The sequence below is a fragment of the Equus caballus genome, chromosome 7 (assembly GCF_041296265.1).
Source record: "Equus caballus isolate H_3958 breed thoroughbred chromosome 7, TB-T2T, whole genome shotgun sequence".
Taxonomy (NCBI): domain Eukaryota; kingdom Metazoa; phylum Chordata; class Mammalia; order Perissodactyla; family Equidae; genus Equus; species Equus caballus.
Genome location: NC_091690.1, coordinates 81,590,479 through 81,615,704, shown reverse-complemented (window position 1 = coordinate 81,615,704; position 25,226 = coordinate 81,590,479). Strand labels below are relative to the sequence as shown.

Here is a 25,226-nt window from a genome sequence, read left to right as displayed (position 1 = left end):
TCATTATTTCTCTGTTCAAAATTTCTATTTCGTCATGATTCAGTCTTGGTATAAACTTTTTTATATGCATACTTTCTTTTTGCTTATCCATATTTAACTTTAGCCAGTTTTTCATTAACTATTATTAGGTCATTATTTCTGTGTTGATTATCTCTAATACTAAACATAGATTTTTTTTTAAAATTGTTTAAATAGCTAGAGTTTTTTCTTCAGTTTATCTTACAAACGTTATTTTTACTTTGTACAAAAAATCCTTAAAATGTTGGTTGTAGTCATTACTTGCTATTCAGAAAGTTGTTTCTGTTTTTGAATATTTTAATGGAAAACTTTTGGTTTTGTCTTCCCCTAGAAAAGCTTCTATCTATAATGCTACATAATTATTCTTGAAGTGATATTAACTCTTATTAGAGTATCAAAAATAATATATCTTCCTGAAATAGAAAGATGAAAAGATGCCAGAGGAAAGAATGTAGGCTTAGGTTGTACAAAAGTGTTCTCTTTAAAGGTAACACCTTTAAGAAGTATATATTGATTAGTAAATTTATGAACCACATAATTAATGCATTAATTTTGGGATTATTTTTGTTCTTTTTCCTTAAATGATCAAAATTTAGTGCCTTGGATCATGTTTCTATTTTCACTGTTTTCCCAGCTTTTTTTAGTAGCATTATTACTTGTTTTTAGTCTTATTCTCTATTAGAATGGGAAAAAATGAAGTAGCCATTTTGTTTCTCAATATATGTTGTTTAAAATATAGTTGGAGAATTAGTGCACAAGAGTTTAGACCATTACTCTGAATGACATAATGTACTCCAGGAGAAAAAGGAGGAAATAGGAAATTTAGTGTTTTACTATATCTGTGATTAATCATTTTTTGACAGTTTGAATATCAGCTATTTTTCTTGGGGATTTGAAACAAATTAAATCTTCTCACTTACTAGTCTGTTCTGGACCACTTTTCTGAAGAAACTGCTTAGCATGTGTACTCTACTCCAGAGGCCTAAGGATCTCTAGAGAAGACTGTTCCGATTTAATTTTTTGTAATAAATAGCACAAAGAATAAAGGCCCTAAAATGCCTACCTGCAGGAGTATCTTTTTGTCATCAAATGTTTACAAAGCAATTACCATGTGCCGGGTCCTGTGCTAAGTCATTAGGGATATAAAGATGAAAATATCACAACCCTTATCCCAGATATACTTTCAGCTTAGTGGAGAAACAGATAATCTTTTAAAAATTGTAGTACAGTATATTTAGTGCAATAATAGAGGTACCAACAGCTAACTCTTACTAGGTAGAAAAGAGGAAGAAGGATATTCCATGCAGAAGGAAAAACATAAGAGTATAAAGCCATGAAAGTAAGATGTTTGATGAAGCTTGAGCAGAGGGTTGTAGAAGTAGTCAGAATGTTATCAGGAAATTGATTGCTTTTGTTTTCAAAATTAGAGATTAAATATTTATGCTAGTTTCGTAAAGGAAACCATTGTTAAAATACCAAAGACGGACAGTCATTGCCGATTGAGTGCTTGTTGACGAGTGTACTACGCTTTCTAGAATTACACATAAATGAAGTATGTGGTTGCCACGTGATATAATTTGAGGACAGTTCAGAATAATCCTTGTTCAAAACTGTCTTCTCCATTTTCCTTTTATGGTTCTTAAATGCTACTATTCAACAGATATCTCTATCTTTGTATTGTTATCCTTTAATGAAGGCAAATGCTCTGAGACACGAAGCCATTAAGTGTTATCTTTCGTTGTCACAGAGTTCTCTCATCTAAAATTTCATTTTTCTCTTTCAGCATTTTAGAGATTAATATTCTTATAAAATATTGCTACTCCAACATGTAAGTATGCAACTTAGAAACAGTAGCAGGATAACTTACCGTCTTTTTTGTGCTCGGTAGCACTTTGTACATGTCTCTATTCTGTTGTGTTTTAATTATTTATTTACCAACCTACCATCTTCACTGAACTGTGAGCTCCTATGAGCCTGCCTGAGGTTTCTTTATATCCATCCGTAGAGTTTAGCAGTTTCTTATGTATCTCAGCAACTTGGTAAAAGTTTAATAGTGGAGGAAGGGAGAAGAGGGGAGAAGAAAGGAAGACGTGTTCATTAAGAGTTCTTTCTGCTAAGGCAGTTCCCTCCTGCTTGTTCCTGCTTTAGTTCTCCCGTCACTCACTCTGTATTATCCTTCCACTTGGTTTGCTACTCTACTGCGAAGGCCCCATTTACTTCCTGCTTCTTAAATGTAGACATTAGAGTAGATTTAAAAACCTGGTCGCTGATCAGAACAGGCACAGACTAGGAACCTGGGCCATTTGGGGTTGGAATAATCTGATGTGATTACCTTAGATCTAGAGAACCAATTACAGTGTTAAAGAAGAAAATGTGCTGTACTTTTTTACATAGTTTTGGTTGAGTTGGTCTTCTATGAATTACTTGGTATATACGCAATTTTAGATTTGAATTCTTTGAGGTCATATATATTTGTTCATGGATTTCTTATACTTAAAGATTACCATATTGCTGAACTCTACTTACAAGCATGTGAAATATATTTAAGTCATGTCACACTCAAGGGAATAAGCCCATCCATGTTCATAACCACTAAAATATACCCACGTACAGTCGCCCAATTCAGTTACATTTCTTCGCTATTTTTTACTTAGAGTATTTTCATTTCTAACATATTTGAAAATAATACAAATATGACACATTGCCTCTCTGAGTTATAAAACTGAATTGTATAAACTATATAAAGCTTTAGTTAATCGATGAAGGTAGGGATTTTGTTTTTCTTCATTGCTGTATTCCCAGTGCCTGGAGGATAGTAGATACTCAACAAATATTGATCGAGTGAATGAGAAATCTCCTTTTCCATGACTTGTATTAAGCCATGACCATTATTGTATTGTTTTCTCCACTGTGAATTGACCAGAAAGAACTATAATAAATTGCTTAAGCTTTCTGAAATATATCTTGTCTTGAAACCAGCCTTCCTCAATTAGACCAGTTGAAAGTTAAGACGTAACATTCTATTTGTGCAACATAGCATTATTATTCAGAGGAGAGGATTCTGGAGAAAAGTTTTTGGTGTTGTTTTTTCAAAACAGGAAACAAATACATTTGTTAATGTTTCATGCTCTAAATTTTAGAACTTTAACCCATAAAGAAAAGTTAAGATCAGGAAGTAATTTTTCAGAATGTTTTACTATTTGAATAATCAACAGGATGTGTATGTACCATTGTAGTGAAATCAGTGGTAATTATCACTGGAATGTTTGTTTTCATATTGTCTTCTCTCCTGTTGTCGTGCAGTTTTGGATAGATGTTGGCTACCGAAGACTAGGAAACAATTCAAGGTTATGTAGAAAACTGATTATGACTTGTAGTTTAGAGAAATTGAATTTCTAAATAACTATGTAGCTGTGAACACAGCAACAATCATTGCTCGTTAGGAATAAAAACATTAATGTAATTTCTTAAAATATTTGAGATTGTTAATTATCTAAAACTTAAGAAAGCATGTAATATTTTTAAGAATATAAAATTTAAGTAATACTTCAGTTAGACATGGGTAAATTATTCTGTATAACACTATATAATTTTCTGGATAATGAAAAACTTACCCTTCAAGCATTAGAAAATTGTCCCTAACTTATTTCTAATGTATGAGACATAAATTCTGTTTTAGTAAGTATAGTGTAATATTTCCCCCCTTGATGTCATAAGCTGATTGTTTTTACTAATGTAAGTAGGAAGGAGTCCCTTACAACTGCATGCCTTCTTTCTTCACAATTTATCTGATGCTAAATCGTACTGACTATGAATTTTATTTTCAATGGATGATCAGAATGAATGATCTTTTCTGTAGAGGATTGCAGAGAGTTCAGATAGGAGTGGAGAGGGAAAAGTTCTTCCCTAGAGTCTTCGGGAAAAAAGCCTGGTCTCCTTCTCATGGCGTACAAATTTTTCATAGCCTTGCCCTTGGCAGAGCTACTTGTAGGTCTCTTAGCGCCTTTTCCTCCCTCAGTCCTCTATTTCTTTGCATGTGAGTCTTCCACCAGCTTTGAAAACCTTGTTGCTCTTTTCTCCTTAACTAACTTCTGCTTATCCTTCAAAATCCAACTCGAGGGTCTGTTCCTTTAGGTGGGCCCAGTGTAACCACAAGTGTCCTTAAAAGATAGAAGAGGGAGGCAAACGAGTCAGTGTCAGAGTAATGTACCCTGACCTCAAATTAAGTGAGAAAGATCCACGGGCCTTTTCCAGCTTTGAGGATGGAAGGGGACCATGAGCTAGGGATGTAGGCAGTTGCTAGAAGCTGGAAAACCCAGGAGTAGGATTTCTGATCTCCAGAACTTTAAGATAATATATTTGTGATGTTTTAAGCCATCAAGTTTGTGGTAATTTGGTACAGCAGCCATTGGAAACTAATGCAGCCACAGACTTTTTTAATATAAATTTTTATTTTTAAATACTTTGACTCACAGGAAGTTTCTAAATTGGTGCAGAGAATCCTCAAGTATACATCACCCACCTTCCCCCAACTACAGTATCTTATATAATCATAGTACATTATAACAACTGGCCAAATTGATATTGGCACAATATTGTTAATTTAGGAAAGGAGAGACATTTCTCTGAGTAGACTCTCTTATATAGTTTTTTTTGTCTTCTAGAGGTATGTTTAGGTCTTATGTCTTCAGAAAATAGTATATCAATCATGATGGGAAGAAATGAAAAAAAATCTCAAAACTGAAAGCATACAGAAATAAATAAACTCCACTGTCTTTCAAATGAATAATGTAAGCACATGGAAGAGGAAAAACTAAGTAACTTATGAACACAGTATTTGACTATAGAACCCCAGTTTTGGACAGGTTTGAGGAGAGAATTGCAAGCAAATTGTGAATTCCTTTTTAGCTGATGTGGTTTTTGAGTTAGAATGGCTGAAAAAGTTCTGCAACTATTTTATATGTAATATAAGATTTAGCACATGAATAAATATGTTTATGTTTTTAGGATCTAGGGTTCTCACTGGAAAGAAGGGCATACAAATATGTGTTGGAGTTGGTGGGAGACCCTGTGGGAATGAAATGGAATTGAAAGTAATGGAGTGGACTCAGGATTTCTCAACTATATGTGTGTATATACATATGTATGTCTCTGTCTGCCTATATGCATGTAGATGTGTTCATGTATGTGTGTGTATAAATGTATGTACATGCATATATTTCTTAGCTCTATCTGTAGGAGTGGCCCAGAAGCAAAGATACTCTAGTAGAAATGATCTAACATTTACTCTAATATCCCAAACCTGGTCTTTAATACCATTCCTCACAAAAAGGAACCAAGACTTCTTGGAAAAATGGTTGACTTTAGGGTAGGGAGAGGATAGGTAGAATATAAGATTGGATTATTTTGTTAAGCCGGAAAGTAAGAGAGAACTAAAAAAACACCCAAAAAGGCTTCATGTCAGAAGGACACAGGAACCAGCTTAAAGGGGTACTCACTATTTAAATCTGGGACTTGTTTAGCACAGAAGTAATTAAGGGCAGTGCAGTGACTTATAGAATGTTGGAATAAAAAATATGAAACCATGAGTCCATACTGATAATGGATGTATAAATAAGCAGGTTAGTGGGGGATAAATGAGGGCTCTGCATATTACAGAATGTTGATTGCTGACTGGTGAATATGGAGGAAGTGGTGTTTTGGGAAAATCACTTTATAATCATCATAGTAAAGACTGATTCAGGCAGTGATTATCAATAGATACAAAATCTAGGCAGAAATTTGGTGAGGAACAAGATATTTGCATGACCAAAGTGTCTGACCACAGATTGCTTATTAATTGTAAGGAAAAATATGAAGTATACATTGGAGAAATTAGACAGCATTGAACGAAAGTTTAGGTGAAAAGAATTGACATCACGAGAGAGAGTACTTCTGGTTATGGCAGTCTGAAGAGTTCAGCAAATCCTTTCCCCAAAGAACCAATATAAAACTAGACAAAAATTGTTGAATACAACTATTACAGGACTCTGGAAATTGACCAAAAGCAAACAACAAACCCAGAATTTTGGGTAAGAACAGTAAGAATTTGCAGCCTTCTTACCTGGGTTTGCTCCCATCTCCCCCACACCTCAGTTCTATCAGTGAGAATGAGAGTTTTACCAGAGCAGGGCTGGCCATAAAGCTGGCGGCTTTGCTGCCAAATGGGTTGGAAGGCTTAAACCTACAGCATCATTGTCAGTAAAAATAGTATTGAACCCAGTAGGAAATGAAAGGGAAAAAAACTAACTGCTTGTCTGAGTTACAGTCCTATTTGGGGCTAGTGACAGACCAGCCAGAAATGTAACAGGGAAATCCTGGACATGAGAGTCATAAAAGGGCTAGATCAGACTCTGGACCAGGAGTCCTGCAACTAAGAGGCTCCTGAATTTCATTCCTCCCACAGATGCACCAAGTGTACAGCTACCCACGGAGCAATTCCTTCTGAGAGAAATCCAGAAGCTAGTTGAGCGGCTCCTACACATTCAGCCCTGAAGGAATACCCACATTGAAATGGATAGGAAAGACTGAGATACATTCTTCCCGTAAACTGCACTCCCAGCACAGTGCCATAAATTGGAGAGGGAACCTCTGACTCCCAGCTTCTCCTTGAAGAGCGAAGGGTTTAGACCACACATCTTACACCCCAACTTTTAAGGCTCCCACCCAAGAGATAGGGTCCCAAAACATGTAGCTCTTAAAGTCAACAGGGCTTGCATTCACGAGTCCCACAGGACTATAGCAAAGAAAGAAACAGATCTTAATGAACATATGAACACTCACTGCGACTATCCCTTTGGGGCCAAGTGCAGAGGGAGCAGACAAAAATGTCCATCTCCTGGTATTTCCCTAAAAGGGATTTGACTTCATAGTTTACGAGTAGCTGCCTGAGGGTCCAGCTTCTGAATTAGCATATATCTAGGTACTCACTAGAACCCAAAAGAAGAAGAGACTCCTCTCAGCTTTCAGGACTGAATGTGGCAGTTATGTAAAAATACATTTCATGCAAGTGGAAACTGAAAGAAAGCACAGGTAACTTTAGTGATATCAAACATAATAGACTTTAAACCAAAAACTGTAGTAAGAGACCAGTAAGGTCATTATATAATGATAAAGTAGTCAACTCATCAAGAGGATGTAATAATTGTAAATATTTATGCACCCTTCATTGGAGCACCTAAATATGTAAAGCAAGTATTAACAGATCTGAAGGGAAAAAGAGACAACAATACAGCAATAGTAGAAGACTTCAATACCCCACATTCAACAATGGGTAGATCATCTAAACAGAAAATCAATAACAAAAATTGGACTAAAACAACACGTTAGACCAGATGGACCTAACAGACATATACAGAACTTTCCATCCTACAGCAGCAGAATACACATTCTTCTCAAGTTTGTGTGGATGATGTTCCAGGATAGATCATATATTAGGCCACAAAACAAGTCTTAATAAATTTAAGAAGTTGAAATCATATCAAGCTTCTTTTCCAACCACAAAAGTATGAAACTAGAAATTAATAACAAGAAGAAAACTTGAAAATTCACAAATATGTGGAGATTAAACAACATGCTCCTGAACAACCAGTGAATCAATGAAGAAATCAAAAAGGAAATAAAAACTATCATGAGACAAATGGAAATAGGAACACAACATACCAAAACTTATGGGATGGAGCAAAAGCAGATCTAAGAGGGAAAAAGAAGAACAAAGTAAGCTCAGAGTTTGTAAAAGGAAGGAAATAGCAAAGATCCAAGCAGAAATAAATGAAATAGAGAGCAAAAAGGTAATAGAAAGCTCAGTGAAATCAAGCTGGTTTTTTTTTAAAAGATAAAATTGTCAAGCTTTTAACTAATCTAACTAAGATAAAAAGAGAGAAAACTCAAAATCAGGTATGAAAGAGGAGACAGTACAACTGATACCACAGAATTACTAAGGATCATAAGAGGCTACTGTGAACAATTACACACCAGCAAATTAGATAACCTAGAAGAATGGAAAAATTCCTATAAACATGCAAAAGAATGAATCATGAAGAAATAGAGAATCTGAACAGAACAATTACTATACTAGAAAGGAGATTGAATCAGTAATCAAAAGTATTCCCCCCAAAAAAGTCCAGGACCACATGGCTTCATTGATGAATTCTACCCAACATTTAAAAAAGAATGAATACCTATCCACCTCAAACTCATCCACAAAATAGAAGAGGAGGGAACACTTCCAAACACATTTTACAAGTCCTCATTACCCTGATACCAAAGCTAGACACAGACACTACAAGATAAAGAAGCTACAGGCCAATATTCTGATGAACATAGATGCAAAATCCTTAACAAAATATTAGCAAGCCAAACTCAACAATACATTAAAAGGATCATACACTATGATCAAGTGGGATTTATTCCTGGGATGCAAAGATGGTTTAACATAAGCAAATCAATAAATTTTCTCTTAAAAATGGTTAATTTCAGCGGTCAGCTCTGTGGTCTGATGGTTAAGTTTGGTGCGCTCTGCTTTGGTGGCCTGGGTTCACAGGTTTGGATCCTGGGTGCAGACCTACACCAGATTTGTCAGCCATGCTGTGGTGGCAACCCACATATAAAATAAAGGAAGATTGGCACAGATGTTAGCTCAGGGCTAATCTTCCTCAAGCTAAAAAGGAGGAAGATTGGCAACAGATATTAGCTCAGGGCTAATCTTCCTCAGCAAAAAAAAAAAAAAAAAAAAAAAGTTAATTTTATGGTATGGGAATTTTACTTCACTAAAAAAAATTTCTTTAAACGTTGTGCAAATGCTCCATTTTGAATGAGACTAAAGACACATAAGAACTAAATGGAATATCTGATCCTAAAACGAATCCTGACTATGGGGAAAAAGTTCTGAAGAATATTATTGAGTCAATGGACAAAACTGGAATACAGATATGAAATTAGATTTTAAATATTGTAACAATGTTAAATTTGCTGAAGGTGATAACCATACTGTGGTTATGTAGGATATTATCTTTATTCTTAGGAAAAACACATTGAAGTATTTAGGAGTAACTATAACGATGTATATGCTCAGATGGCTCATAAAAAGTGTGTATATGTAGAGAGAGTCAGAGAGTATGCACTAGCACATAAGTACAAATGTTAAAGCAAATGGAGCAAAATTTTAACAATAGGTGAGTCATGGTAAAGGCTAGATGGATGCTCTGTGCACTGTTCTTATTCTTGCAACTTTTCTGTAAGTTTTAAATTATTTCCAAAGAAATGTTTAAAAGATCCGTGTATCCTTGATCCAGTTTAATAAGTACAGTGTCATAAATAAAGTTGAAACTTCCTCCATATGCCATCTCTCCCCAGAGATAAACGCTATCTGCATTTGGTGTTTGTTAGTCCTAGACATGTCTTTATACTTTAACTAAACAATATACAGTAGTGTTTTGTATGATTTTGAACAATACATAGATGCTGTCATTCTATATAATCATTATACACCTTATTTTCCTCATTTAACATTATATTTGGGAGAGTTATTCATGTTGATATATGTAGCATTAGCTCTCTTATTTTCACTGCTCTACAGGTATCCCGAAAGTCTTAGTGAAGTTTTCATCAATAGCAAATTCACAAGTATAAATACTAAAAACTTACCCAAAATATCCATATCATTTGAAACTTGTTTAAATTTTTTAATAATTATTTAGTTTTATAAATTTTGAATAATAAATTTTGTTTTAATTTTTGGTTTCAGTCAACATTTGCCATCTTCAGAGAAAGTATAATAATTTCATACTATGATTTTACCACAATTTATTCATTCATTCTCACATTCAGGATGTATTCACTTTATTCCTTATTTCAATATCGCTACAATCAGCATACCTTTTTATACTTATCTTCTTGGGTACACGTGAGAGAGTTTCTATGATAAATAACTAATAATGGAATTACTAGAATTACCCTAATAACTAGGTTGTAGGGTATGTGTATCTTAACTTTATTTATATTCCTCACAGCAGTATGTATGATAGTTTCTTTTCCTCTGCATCCCCATAAAAACTTAGAATTGTCAGGCTTCAATTTTGGCTGTTGTGATAGGTTTAAAATCATGTCTCATGAATTTAATAGATTGATTTTTTTCTGATTATTAGAGGTATTGTAGCATCTTTTCATATGCTTATCAGCCATTTTGGTTTCCTCTTCTGTAAATTGTAAGTTCATGTTATTCTCTTATGTTACATTTTTCATATTGATTTTAGTGGGAATTTTTAAAAGCATATTTTGGACATATCCTTTTACATTTATATGCTTTCTAGGTAACTTCTCTCAGTCTGAGACTTGGCTTTACTTAATTTTTGATGGAGAAATTTTTAATTTAAAATAATTGAATTTATCAATCTTTTCCTTTATGATTTGTGTATTTTACGCTTTCCCTATCTGAATTTATAAAGATGTTCTGTGACATCTTTCAATGAAAATTTTAACGTCTTTTATTAGTACATCTTGTCAGTCTTCAGAGAGCTTGTCAGTTCAGTGAAACATTCTTGAGCACCTACTATGTAGCGGGTGCTGTGCTGGATGGGAGGGATACCACAGTGTATAAGGCCCAGAATTATCTTTGAGGAACTCAAATTATAGAAGGGGACATCAGGCAGAAAAACATGAGCACAAGAAGCAGACTTGTTAAACTGAAAGAAGTGGTCTGAGAGCTAGATTAGTTCAGTATTGATCACACAGGTGTGGAAGGTGGCAACTGGATTAGAAAGATGGGAGTAAGACTATGAAGTCATTTTGGCACAGAGCTCAGACTTAATCTTGTAGGTTAGGTGTTTCCAAACATTTTTAGCATCAGAACCTAACTTCAGAGGAAATTAATGGTAGCAAATATAATAATTACAATAATAATCATAATATCACTAACACATCTGGATTATTTACCATGGTACTGTGCTGAGAACTCCATGAATTATCTCATTTCTTTTTTATAGCAACCCTATAAGATAGATTTTAATATTATCCTCATTTTACCAGCTGAAGCTCAGAGAGATTAATATATAAAACAAGTTGAAGAAAAGCTTTTCTTACTAAGTTACTTCTGTGGAACAGAATGCATATGAAAATCAGTTCCAAAAAGAATGAGAAGATACTGAAGGGTTTGAGGCATGAAAGTGACATAATCAGATTTGTATTTTATATCCATCATGCTAGAAACTGCCTGCAGGATAGATTTGAAGTGAATAAAGACTAGATATGGGAAACAAGTTATGAAACTCTTACATTAGTCCAAATGAGAGAAGGTTGAAAACCTGAACCAAAAGTTCGGGTGTATTACATGGGATAAGTTGAAAATGATAAAAGAGGATAGCAATTAGTAACGGGCGGAGAAGGAATTTGCATGTGTCATGAGAAGGGACAAGCTATGGTAAAGGGAGATACAGGAAGTATTTTATCTTGAGAAAACTAATGGGGACTCTTGATTTAGTGGGTCCGTGTAATTAGTGAGCTTTTTGTTTTTGCTTTTGTTTTTAATTGCAGTAACATTGGATTATAACTTTATATAGCTTTTGGATGTACATCATAATATATTTCAGATTCTGTGTAGATTACATCATGTTCACCACACAAAAACTAATTATAGTCCATCCCCTCACATGTGAACCTAATCACCCTTTTGCCCTCCCCCGCCCTTCCCCCATGGCAACCACCAATCCATTTTCCGTTGCTATGTGTTTGTTTGTCATTGTTTTTATCTTCTACTTGTGAGTGAGATCATACCGTATTTGACTTTCTCCCTGTGACTTATTTCACTCAGCATAATACCCTCAAGGTTCATCCATGTTGTCACAAATGGTCGGATTTTATCATTTCTTATGGCTGAGTAGTAGTCCATTGTGTATAAATACCACATCTTCTTTATCCATTCGTCCCCTGATGGGCACCTAGGTTGCTTCCAAGTCTTGGCTATTGTGTATAATGCTGCAGTGAACATAGGGGTGCAGGTATCTTTATGCCTTTGCATTATCAAGTTCTTTAGATAAACACCCAGCAGTGGGATAGCTGGATCATATGGTAGATCTATTCTTAATTTTCTGAGGATACTCCATACTGCTCTCCATAGTGGCTGCACAAGTTTGCACTCCCACCAGCAGTGTACAAGGGTTCCCATCTCTCCACATCCTCTCCAACACTTGTTGTTTCCTGTCTTGTTAGTTATAGCCATTCTGAGGGAGTGAGGTGATACCTCATTGTAGTTTTGATTTGCATTTCCCTGATAGCTAATGATGTTGAGCATCTTTTCATATGCGTGTTGGCCATCCGTATATCTTCTTTGGAGAAATGTCTGTTCAGATCTTTTGCCCATTTTTTAATTGGGTTGTTGGTTTTTTCTTGTTGAGCTGTATGAGTTCTTTGTATATTTTGGATATTAACCCCTTATCTGATATATGGTTTGCAAATATCTTCTCCTAATTGTTAGGTTGTCTTTTCGTTTTGTTGATGGTTTCCTTTGCTGTGCAGAAGCTTTTTAGTTGATGTAGTCCCATTTGTTCATTTTTTCTTTTGTTTCCCTTGCCCGGTCAGACATGAGACTTGAAAATACGCTGCTAAGACTGATGTCAAAGAGCGTACTGCCTATGTTTTCTTCTAGAAGTTTCATAGTTTCCGGTCTTACATCCAAGTCTTTAATCCATTTTGAGTTGATTTTTGTTCATGGTGTAAGGGAATGGTTTACTTTCATTCTTTTGCATGTGGCTGTCCAGTTTTCCCAACACCATTTATTGAAGAGACTCTCCTTTCTCCATCATATGCTCTTGGCTCCCTTGTCGAATGTTAGCTGTCCGTAAATGTGTGGGTTTATTTCTGGGCTCTCAATTCTGTTCCATTGATCTGTGTCTGTTTTTGTACCAGTACCATGCTGTTTTGGTTGCTACAGCTTTGTAGTATATTTTGAAATCAGGGAGTGTGATACCTCCAGCTTTGTTCTTTTTTCTCAGGAATCCTTTGGCTATTCGGGGTCTTTTGTTGTCTCATATAAATTTTGGGATTCTTTGTTCTATTTCTGTGAAAAATGTTGTTGGAACTTTGATAGGGATTGCATTGAATCTGTACATTGCTTTAGGAAGTATGAGCATTTTAACAATGTTAATTCTTCCAATCCAAGAGCATGGAATATCTTTCCATTTCTTTGTGTCTTCCTCGATTTCTTTCAACAATGTTTTATAGTTTTCGGTGTACAGATCTTTCACCTCTTGGGTTAAGTTTATTCCTAGGTATTTTATTCTTTTTGTTGCAATTGTAAATGGGATTGTATTCTTAATTTCTCTTTCTGCTACTTCGTTGTTAGTGTATAGATACGCAACTGATTTTTGTACGTTGATTTTGTATCCTGTGACTTGACCGTATTCCTTTATTGTTTCTAAAAGTTCTTTAGTGGATTCTTTAGAGTTTTCTAGATATAAAATCATGTCATCTGCAAAGAATGACAGTTTCACTTCTTCTTTTCCACTGTGGATCCCTTTTATTTCTTTTTCTTGCTTGATTACTCTGGCTAGGACTTCCAAAACTATGTTAAATAAGAATGGTGACAGTGGGCATCCTTGTCCAGTTCCTGTTCTTAGAGGGATAGCTTTCAGTTTTTCTTCATTGAGAATGATATTTGCTGTGGGTTTGTCATATATGGCCTTTATTATGTTGAGGTATTTTCCTTCTATACCCATTTTATTTAGAGTTTTTATCATAAATCGATGCTGTATCTTGTCAAATGCTTTTTCTGCATCTATTGAGATGATCATGTGATTTTTATGCTTCATTTTGTTAATGTAGTGTATCACGTTGATAGATTTGCAGATGTTGAACCATCACTGCATCTCTGGAATGAAACCCACTTGATCATGATGTATGATCTTTTTAATGTTGCTGTATTCCATTTGCTGGTATTTTGTTGAGGATTTTTGCATCGATGTTCATCAGTGATATTGGCCTGTAATTTTCTTTTTTTGTGTTGTCCTTGTCTGGTTTCGGTATCAGGATAATGTTGGCTTCGTAGAATAAGTTAGGAAGCTCCCCTCCTCTTCAATTTTTTGGAAGAGTTTGAGAAGGATAGGTATCAAGTCTTCTTTGAATGTTTGGTAGAATTCACCAGGGAAGCCATCTGGTCCTGGACTCTTATTTTTTGGGAGGTTTTTGATTGCTGTTTTGATCTCCTTACTGGTGATCGGTCTATTAAAATTTTCTACTTCTTCTTGGTCCAGTTTTGGAAGGTTGTGTGTTTCTAAGAATTTATCCATTTCTTCTAGATTAGCCATTTTGTTGGCGTATAGCTTTTCATAGTATTCTCTTATTATCTTTTGTATTTCTGAGGTATCCGTTGTAATCTCTCCTCTTTCATTTCTGATTTTGTTTATTTGAGCCTTCTCTCTTTTTTGTTGGTGAGTCTAGCTAAGGGTTTGTCAATTTTGTTTATCTTCTCAAAGAACCAGCTCTTGGTTTCATTAATTTTTTCTATTTTTTGTTAGTCTTTATTTCGTTTATTTCTGCTCTAATTTTTATTATTTTCTTCCTTTGGCTGATTTGGGGCTTTGTTTGTTGTTCTTTTTCCAGTGCCTTTAGATGCGCTTTTAGATTGTCTATTTGGGATTTTTCTTCTTTGTTGAGGTAGGCCTGAATTGCTATAAAGTTCCCTCTTAGAACCGCTCATGTAATTAATGTGGAACAATGAATAAAGCATAAAGAAAGATGATTCAGGTCCAGCCCCAGTGGCCTAGTGGTTAAGTTCAGTGTGCTCTTTTCGGCGGCCTGCGTTCGGTTCCCTGGGTGCAAACCTACACCATTCGTCTATCAGTGGCCATGCTTTGATGGTGTCACAAACAAAATACAGGAAGATTGGCAACAGATGTCAGCTCAAGGTGAATCTTCCTCAGCAAAAAAAAAAAAAAAAAAAGATGATTCAGTGATAAAAATGAGAAAATAAGCAATGATGTACTTATTTAACTTTAATTTGATAAGTATGCATGCTGTATTTTCTATAGTTGCCAGTAAAAAAATTGAATAAAAGTTAAATAAGTACTTTAATTTGATAAGTATGCATGCTGTATTTTCTATAGTTGCCAGTAAAAAAATCGAAATAGAGCATGTAAATTCCACACTAGCAGAGGGGATAAAAGAAGAGGCAGGATAATAGAAATCGTAAAGGAAAAAAAAAAGAGGCAGAACAAATAAAAAGTACAAAATAAGATACTGTATATAGGTATATACAGAAATAATTACAATAAGTGTAAGTTGATTAAATGATCTAGTTAAAAGACAAAGATTTTCAGATTGGATTTTTTTTAAATGTCAACTGTATGCTATTTACAAGAAGTAGAGAAAGGTTGAAGTAAAAAGATGGAAAAGAGATATACCTGGAAAATTTCAGCGACAAAGCTGATGTGGTTATATTAACATCAGACAAATGGACTTTAAAGAGGAAAAAAGTTATTAGAGCAATGCCAGCGTCTAAAATAGGAATTTAAGTACAGACCTTGGAGATGATGTTGAAAAGGAGGTGATAGTGTATTTCCAAACAACTAATGTGTTCAGTTAGTGTTATGCTCATTTGAAGAGTAAAGACACGCAAAACTGAAAGTTTAGGAAAACAAATACTCATAGGTTATATGGAATTTATAGTTTAACTAAATATTTTTCTTCAGAGATTTCAAAAGTATTGGCTTTTTCATTCATATCATTCCATTCATATTATTCTAAGTCTATGTTTGTTGGCAACACATATAAAATTAAATGCATTTGGTAAGCATTGCTCTTGTGTTTTCAGGAATTCAAAATGTTCTCAGCCTCTTTTGTGCAGTCCTCACAGAAAATAAGGTTCTCTTCCATTCTGCAAGTTTCCAGAGACTCAGTGATGCCTGTAGAGCCCTGGAATCTTTAATGTTTCCTCTTAAATATAGGTGAGGTTTCTTACTTGGTACTTTTATTTATTCCCAAATTATACATTACTTATTGACAGTCAGCTGAAATGTCATTTGCACCATAGTCTTGAACCACAAGGGCGCATTTTACAGTCATGCGTTACAAGAGCCATGATTCTGATCAAAATCTAGCCTAGAAGTTGGAACTTTTCCAAGTTGTCCATTACTGAGTGTTGATTAATTTAGTGAAAAAATAATTAATTTGAGTAGTCTTGTCAGCAGCATTTAATTCTCTTTGAATACAGTTGGTAATAAAAAGTTTTAGTGCTGATTATGTGATATTAAGGAATTATTAATTTTTAGAGGTTATAGTGGTCTTACGAGTCTCTTAAAAAAAGAGCCCTTACCTTTTTTAGATACCTTCTAAAGTATTTATGTATAAGTGATATGATACCTGGGATTTGCTTCAAATAATACTGTAGGGAAGAGAACAAAAGTGGGCAGAAATAAATATGTGATTATGCATTGGTAATTGTGAAAGCCATATTGGTTACTTGGGGCTTCATTTCCTTTTTCTTCTCTCTGTTTTTGGGGGAGGAATATGTTAAAAATTTTCCATAATAAAAAGTAAAAAACCAATCTAAACAGTGATGCCTGATAGTGCTGTAAGTAGAATATTTTGTTCTAATATGCTGTTTTATCAATTTGATAATCATAACATCTAGGAAACTTAAGTTCATACAAACTAGAAAAAAATTTAGACTGTCTCCAGATTTTATTTAAAGAAAGTTTTTTTTTAACCTATGTTCTTGTCTTAACCCCTAGAGAACAGAGTGTTCTAGGCCTTAATTTTTATATTTTGCCATTCTTATTGAATGCAAAAATCAAGTATAGAGAAATGGAATTTGAATGGTTGTTTTATGGAGACAAATCATCCCCAGTATTGAGGGGGAGGGCCCATCAATGAGTCAGTGTTACCATCTGTCAAATTTCTATGTAAGGAAATATGCTTTCGGTTGAGCAAGATTAAAAAACCTAGAGAGACTCCTTGCCTCGGAGGGATAAGGGATAAGGAAATTGCCCTGGGTTCCATTTACTCTATATCCTGTTATATCTGGTTATATCTTTCATGTGAGAATTTTCGTTTAATCTTTTCTTTCAAAAGTTTAATATTAACAACCATGAGAATATTGCTGATAATTTCTGTACTTAGGTAATCTAAAATTCATACAGCATAACAATGAAATAAAAATGTTTATATTGTGGAAAACCAAATATATCTCACATATATTTTTATATTTCCAGTTATCCTTATATTCCCATTCTCCCGGCTCAGCTACTGGAAGTTCTGAGTTCCCCAACACCTTTCATTATTGGAGTACATTCTATCTTTAAAACCGATGTCCATGAACTTGTAAGTATTCATCTTCAGATTGCCAGTCATTGAGGCCAGCAGTTTATCATATTTCTTTGAGTCCTGTAATATTTCAGTTAATTACTATTTTCAGATCTGTTGCATTCCTAATAGAAAAGATTGGTTAGAAGAAAAGCATCATAGAAAAATCTAAATATATTAATTTTTTATTATAGCAAGTAAGAGAGATTTACAAAATGAATTCATTAATATTTTTAAATGCCGCCTTTTGGCATATTAAGTTTATCTTTCTGTATTCTTCATCCTGTAAATGAGAAAGGAAGATAAAATAATTCATTAATTAGTATTCTATTTTTACTTTTATGAGTGCTTTAATTTATTAATATTTTGAAATGAGGCCTGTGTTAATGCTGAATGACTGAGAACTGAAAAACATTTGCAAAGTCTGAAGAGTTTTAGTGGAATACAAATTCAGTATGAGCCCCACCAAATTATTGTAGTCTTATTGCCATATGAAGAGAAATACCAAGGAAGGAAAGTAATACTCTACATTCAAGGCCGTTCTGGAATAATGTATTCAGTTCTCTGCACTGCACTTTACGAGGGACTGTAACCAAATAATGTGCTTCACAGAAGGACATCGAGGGCTGTCAGGAGTTTAGAAACTATATCCCTAAGGAAATTTTCTCAGGTAGTAACCTAATACTATTTAATAGCTAAAGATAAATATGTAAGTGGTCATCGTAGGAGAGGGTAAGAATCGTTTTTTTGTAGCCCTGAAAGGCTGAAACAGAATCAATGGATATAGAAACAAATCTCTGCTCAAAATAAGAGTTTTCAACTGTTAGTGCTGCCCAGTGATGATGGATGGGTTTCCTGTGGGAAGAGTTCACTCTCAAGCACTGTAAGCAGAGTGCAAGAAGCAGATTGCATGACGCTTCTCAGGGAGTTTAAGAAAATTTACTGGAAGGCTGGGCTATTGATACCTGTGATTCACAGCTCCTTAAAATTTTGTAATTCTACTTTTCTTTACTTTTAAACGCAAGAAAAGAGGTCAGCTGTGTTGGTATTTGTATGTGTTTACAATTGTAATCAAATCATATAAGTATCATTTGAACTGACAAAAGACTATTCAATGTTGTAATTATGAATGGAACCCTCATTTATATATTAATCGTTCTTCCTAACCTTAAATTTTGATATCTAGTTCCTATTTAACTTTGATATCACCATATAAAAATGTGTAAATCAATAAACATATTTGGTAAAACCTAGTTAGTACTATCTAGAAGAATACCCATCTAGTTTGTAGGTAATTTTTCCCCACTAAATATAACCAGCCTCTGGAGGTAGCATAAACCAAGTGTTGCTGACAGTAAATTTCTTAATTTTGTAATGAATAAATTAAAATTAATTTTAATCCTATCATCAACATAAACTTCAGCAATCTAGGCTAATTTCTCTCTTGCATTTTTATGTATGTTATTTTAAAATAGACTGTTGTAAATGCTAAAAATAAGTTTCTTTCTTAAGTGCGTAAGTAGTACCATTTTGATGTATACTAATTGCTTTGCTTGTTAACTCTTGTAATGATTACTGTGTTATTTAGGATATGGCTAAATTACTATAATAAAGCTCCCAAAATGCAAAGGCTCAAACAAAATGAAATTTTATTTAACACTCATCCATAGTCCATAGAAGTGTCCCACTATGCCATGCCTGTCTGCTCCATGAACTCATTCAAGGTCCAAGCCTCTTTCCTTCTTGTTTCTCCACCGGCATCCCCTCAGGCATTGTCATCATCTGAATGTCCAAGGTTGGGTTGCTGCCATGTTCATGGTTTCAGCCATGGGAAGAGGAAAGAGAGTGTAGGAGAGCCTTGCATCCCCTCTATTTTGAATGCTTGGAAATGTACACATCACTTTTAATGTTCCACGGCAGAAACTAGTCACATGCCACACCTAATTTCAAAGGAAGTGGGAAGATGTATGGTAGTTGAGAAGCCATGAACCGAGCGTTCTATAACCAGGGACAACCAAGAGTCTCTTCTGTGCCTGATTCTTCTCATATTGAGTTAGTGAAGGCCAAATTAATTTCTTAACAACAAGTACACTTTATTAATTAATTGTAATTCTACTTTTGCTTTACTTTGAAATGCCAGAAAAGAGGTAAGTTCTGTTGGTACTTATATGTATTTATAATTGTAATCAAATCATATAGGTGTCATTTAAACTGACAAAAGACTGTTCAACATTGTAATTATAAACAGAGCCCTCACTGATACATTAATCATTCTTCCTAACCTTAATTTTTGTATCCCCTTCAGTTAGATGTAATCATAGCCGATTTGGATGGAGGCACTATTAAAATTCCTGAATGTATCCACCTCTCTTCCCTCCCGGAACCACTGCTACAACAGACTCAAGCAGCTCTTTCTTTGGTATGACATTTTTTTTCATAGTAATTTTCTCTTGATTTAAAAGTAAACTAAGATAATTGGAATTAAATGTCATTGGCATTGTAATTACTTAGAAAAGAGAGTTATATATTCTTAAAACATGAATATATTCTCATACAGTATTTAGAATAAGATTCTTTATTAGGTATCTAAAGAATATACTTTGAATCCTGAATATTTGTTCTACATTCATTCTTTCGCTCAGCATATTTATTTAGTAGTTACTACACACTGAATACTGTGCTAGGTATTGGAAACACACCTGTGAAAACAAGACCAGACTCTGCCTCAAAATGCCTGATTTCCCTCAGAAGCTAGCACCTGTTCCTTCTCCTTCACCCTCCTTATTGGCATCTCATTCCTCTTTGGTACATGTGCTACTTGCAAAACTGTGTGATATTCTCTTACCAATGTTTTCAAGTTACTACAGAAAGATGTAACTTATTGATAGATTAAATGTCCAGCATTCAATGCAATGAAGTTATATGAAATCTTCTGGCCTGGGTGTTTCTCATTGAAATGAATTTAATTTTTTTGTAGTTATTTTACCTTAGTTGATTTTTAAAAGTACAGGATTTATTTTACTGATAACATTCTAAGTGTCCGTTTATCCATCATCAGAAAATTGAAATTTAGAAATTCTGCATTCCTTTTTAAGCCATCACTAGAACTAAGGACTTCGTATTCTTCTTGAATAATGTTCCAATCTGAGCTGTTTAAAACCTTTTTTCCCCTTAAATAGGAACTCAGAAGTCTAGGATTACCAGGAGGGATTTTATTCCCAGAAAATTTTCAAGTTTGTATTAGTCCTTACATTGTTGTAGTGGTATCTATGGGGTGGAAACATTTAGAGAAGACTGACTTTTCCTAATGTAATTTGTAATCTGGAGTATAAGATGGAACAAAGTGGAAAGAAACTAGTGTAGGATTCAGGAGACCTAAATTCCAGTCTACCTCCTGCCACTTGATGTTATTGTGCTAATCGCATTCCATCTCTAGACCTCTGTTTCCTGGTCCTTGTCTGTAGGATGAATGTTTTATACAAGGGATGACTTAAGTGACTGTTTCCCAAAGTGGAGTATGGAGATGATTTTGGGTGGCATGTGGCAACTTTTTTTATTTTAATAATTATATATTTATTATAATGTTTATTTAAAATAGCATATAAAACCTATGATTTCACAGACAATATCATCTAAGAAAATATTAGATTTAAAGAAGTGAGTTGATTTGGGCTGTGATGTAGTGGTTAAGTTCACATGCTCTGCTTTGGTGGCCTAGGATTTGTGGGTTTGAATCCTGGGCATGGACCTATATGCTGCTCATCAAGCCATGCTGTGGCAGCGCCCCACATACAAAAACAATAGAGGAGGATTGATACAGATGTTAGCTCAGTGACAATCTTCCTCAAGCAAAAAGAGAAGGATTAGCAACAGATGTTAACTCAGGGCCAATCTTCCTCATTAAAAAGAAAAAAAGGTTGATTTAAATAAAAGTATTAACTAAATAATTACATCAATGGTATATGGATATAACAAAAGCTGAGAAGGTAGTATTTGAGTGATCAAAAAAACTTTGACATTTCCAGAGATCTTAAATAAGTTCTTAACTCTTATATATGATTACTTAATAATGATATTTATAATTATTCAAGGATTAAGTGCCAAAATTAACAAAGATTAAGATTTTAGTTCTTAAGTCAATGGCTCAGGTAGAGGTTCTGCTGCACACTGGTGTACCTTAACCTGTGACACCTCTGCCACCAAATTTGATCAATGAGTTAAATTCATTTTCGGTAAAACTGAGTATGCCTATTTTTGTAGCTGTCAGCACAGTGGTGGATTATATGCTGCAGTGTAGTACTACAAATAAGACATAAGAGCACAGTATATTGCAAAACTAGGACCAAAAAGAAATCACATTTGATGGACCATATGGGAGCTTTGATGCACAAGTATATGAGCTTCATTTGGTTAGTAAATAATTGTAACAAATGGCAGCACAGTACTTGAACTGTGTAATAATGGTGGATGTTTAAAAGGCATGAAGACATTATACTGTAGTGGTGATTGGGTTATAAGTACTGTCAATAGTTTAGTGTTATTTTTAAGTGTTACTTTCAGTCTTTTGTTCTATTATAAACATACTACCAAAACCTGAGTATCTGAAAATGATTCTGCAAAGACAAAAATTTGCTACAGACTGATGCACTTTAATCTTTTTCTCTGTGTAAATCCTGCATGGACTTTCTTTCCCACCTGTTCCCCAATCTGCTTTCTTTCAAAGCCTGACTCAATTGTTACCTTCTTTCTTTTAGCTTCCCCTAGGTTGAATTATTATACTTTATATTTATATATTATTCATTATATATTTATAGTCCTTGTCACATTGTATGGTACTTTTACACCTCTAGACTGTGAGGTTTATAAACTTATTCCCTTTCTCGTTAGTATTCCAGTGAATTAATTAAGTAATTACTTTTTAATTATACTAAGAAATAGAAAAACAAATGCTTGCTTAAAATTTTTAATTATATAGACAACTAGCTCTACCCTGGACCATTCCCTTCCCAGAGGTAGCTATTTTATAGTTTAGTGTATATTCTTTCAGAACTTTACATTTTCATTTATATGTATATCAGTGCATATACATATATAGATTGAAGGTTTATTGTTTTATTTTCAAATAAATGAGACCATACTACATGTGTTTTTCTAGAACATATTTTTTCATTGGAGATCTTCCCAAAGTAGTATATACAGAACTGCCTCAGCTGACTGCATTGTATTTCATGGAGGGAATATGTCATAATTCATGTACTGATCCTTTTTCATCTTAATATCCCAAGTAGATTAAATAGTGTGTTTTATTGACATTAAGATCTTTTACATAACAAAACTTCTTTGCTTTAGATTCTACACCCAGATTTGGAAGTAGCAGATCATGCTTTTCCCCCTCCACGAACAGCTTTATCCCACTCAAAAATGCTGGTAAGAAGTTTAAATTTGATGCTTTTAAAGAGAGCTGTACTTCTGCTTGTATGGTTATTAAAGAAGCTGAGTATAGTGAGAGTTAAATGGACAGTCTAGTAAAAAGTGTACCAAATTAGCAGTTAGGAGAATTGCCACTGACTGACCTTGTGACCTGCTCAAGGAGGGGAGCAGGGCTAAGACTGTTGCCCTGAGGAGGCATGAGTCAGTATGGGACAAAAAATCAGAACCTAGGTTATGACCTGGAAAACTGTGCCAAGCATCAAATCAGAAGGGTCAGGAAAGGATAAAAAAGGGAAGCTTACAAAAAATGAAAACAGATTGTTGATAACAAGAGAGAATCAAGTTTGAGGACTGAGTGGATGAAAACAGTCCCAATTAGAAGCTAAAAAAGGGGGAGTATATAACAGAGGCCCCCTTTTTATTTTGCTCAATGCATTTCTTAGAGATGAGATTTGTGGCCAAAAAAGAGCCTCATAGAGCTGGACGCCTTTGACAAGTTAGTTAAGCATTCTTGTCTGTTTCCTTGTCAATTAAATAAGGAGTTGACTAAATAAATCTAAGTTTCCTTACAATTCTAAAACTTTGATTTTATTGGAACCTGAATTATCAAACCAGATTTTTAAGTCATACCTTATTAATATAAGATAGATTTTTATAAGTTTGATAAATTTTGGAAGAACTTCATAAGCTTATAAAATACAATTTTTGGGGGTTTTTTTTCTTTTATGTTTGTGACTGTTGTTCTTTTGGTGGATATAAAAATCAAATGACTTGGGAAATATGCCCTTCTTTAACATGGTGAAAGAGGAGATTTTGTGACTTATATTTTTCCTGAGAGGAAAATTGGATGTACTAGAGGTAAGTTTTATTTGGTTCAATATGAAAAAAACTATTTAACAGCCTATGCTGTCCAACAATGGGGTAGACAAGATGTCCCTCCCCACCCAGGGCTGCCACCAGTGAGGGTTATGTGCAGGAAGTAAAGGCAGATTTATTAAATAATCTCTCAAGTTGTTTCCAACTGTTTGACTTCATGATATTTCATTTATTTTTTAAGAAATTCATTTGCCACGTTTCTTCTTATATTTTCAGGATAAAGAAGTGCGTGCAGTTTTTCTTAGATTATTTGCACAACTTTTCCAAGGGTATAGATCATGCCTGCAACTTATAAGAATTCATGCAGAACCAGTAATACATTTTCACAAGGTAAGATGCAGCACCATATTGTATCTGTCCAAAATGCAGACTCTAATCTAGGAAAGCAACTTGGTTGTCTGTTTTCTAGCCATATATTTTGACCTTAATTTATCAAATGTGGTTATTTAAAATCTCAGCTTTGTGTGGTTAGATGATAGTTTTTAATAATACTATGGAACTGACATGTTTTTCTTTAGAGTATACTAACTTTAAATTGGTTTTTCTTTTAAAATTAAGTATTAATTTCTCCTCTTCCTGATTTATAGACAGATTCATTTTTATTCTTTCCAATACGTGTAGTATTTATCAAAAACCATTTTTTGGAGCTGGCCCGGTGGTTTAGTGGTTAAATTTGCGCACTCCACTCTGGCGGCCTGGGCTTCGCAGGTTCGGATCTTGGGCATGGACTACACACTACTCATCAAGCTGTGCTGTGGCAGTGTCCACATACAAGATGGAGGAAGACTGGCACAGATGTTAGCTCAGGGACAGTCTTCCTCACAGGCACAAACACTAAAACCTTTTTTGAGAGAAACCGATTTTATAAAAGACATTTATGCATGAATACATTTATTCAGGCATTGATCTTTCTGTTGTATTTTTGTTTTGAGCATTCATCCATTACTAAGTGATAATTTATTCATTTCACATTTTCTTTCTTTACAGACAGCTTTCTTGGGGCAGCGTGGTTTGGTTGAGAATGATTTCCTCATTAAAGTTCTCAATGGAATGGCATTTGCAGGTTTTGTTTCAGAAAGAGGTCCTCCCTATAGATCCTGTGATCTCTTTGATGAGGTATAGTTCTTATCAAATGTAATGTATTATTTACATAAAAATTAGACTACTGGTTGAAAGTAGAGAAGTAGTATTTTAAACATTTAATCCAAATCATAAGTATGTTATAAATTAAATATCAAATAATCCAAGTATTAAACTATTATGCTTATCAGATGTTTGTATTTAAAATGTGGATTAGAAAAATTAGAAGAAATATAAGTATAGGATGTCTCAGAAGTACATAAAAATCATGAACAACTGAATTTTAAATAGTTGATTAAAACCTTATTGAAAAATTTACAGTGATTGTATAAATAGAACTTTTTTTTTATTGAGTTCATAATAGTTTACATCAATGTGAGATTTCAGCTGTACATTATTTCTTGACTGTCACCACATAAGTGGTCCCCTTCACCCCCTGTGCCCACCTGCCACCCCCCTTCCCCTGGTAACCACTGAACTGTTTTATTTGT

The 25,226-nt window shown here is 34.3% G+C and overlaps 1 protein-coding gene across 8 annotated transcripts in view; it reads left to right on the top strand.

Moving 5' to 3' along the window:
- SBF2 (SET binding factor 2) overlaps nt 1-25,226 on the top strand; it is a 466,103-nt gene that overhangs the window by 245,639 nt on the left and 195,238 nt on the right. For all 8 annotated transcript variants that reach the window (XM_023646035.2, XM_070274751.1, XM_023646034.2 and 5 more), the window contains 6 exons: nt 15,860-15,992; nt 17,259-17,367; nt 19,655-19,768; nt 22,699-22,776; nt 23,872-23,985; nt 24,643-24,771. In XM_023646035.2, coding sequence (XP_023501803.1) covers nt 15,860-15,992; nt 17,259-17,367; nt 19,655-19,768; nt 22,699-22,776; nt 23,872-23,985; nt 24,643-24,771 — 677 coding nt within the window. The remainder of the gene's footprint in view (nt 1-15,859; nt 15,993-17,258; nt 17,368-19,654; nt 19,769-22,698; nt 22,777-23,871; nt 23,986-24,642; nt 24,772-25,226) is intronic.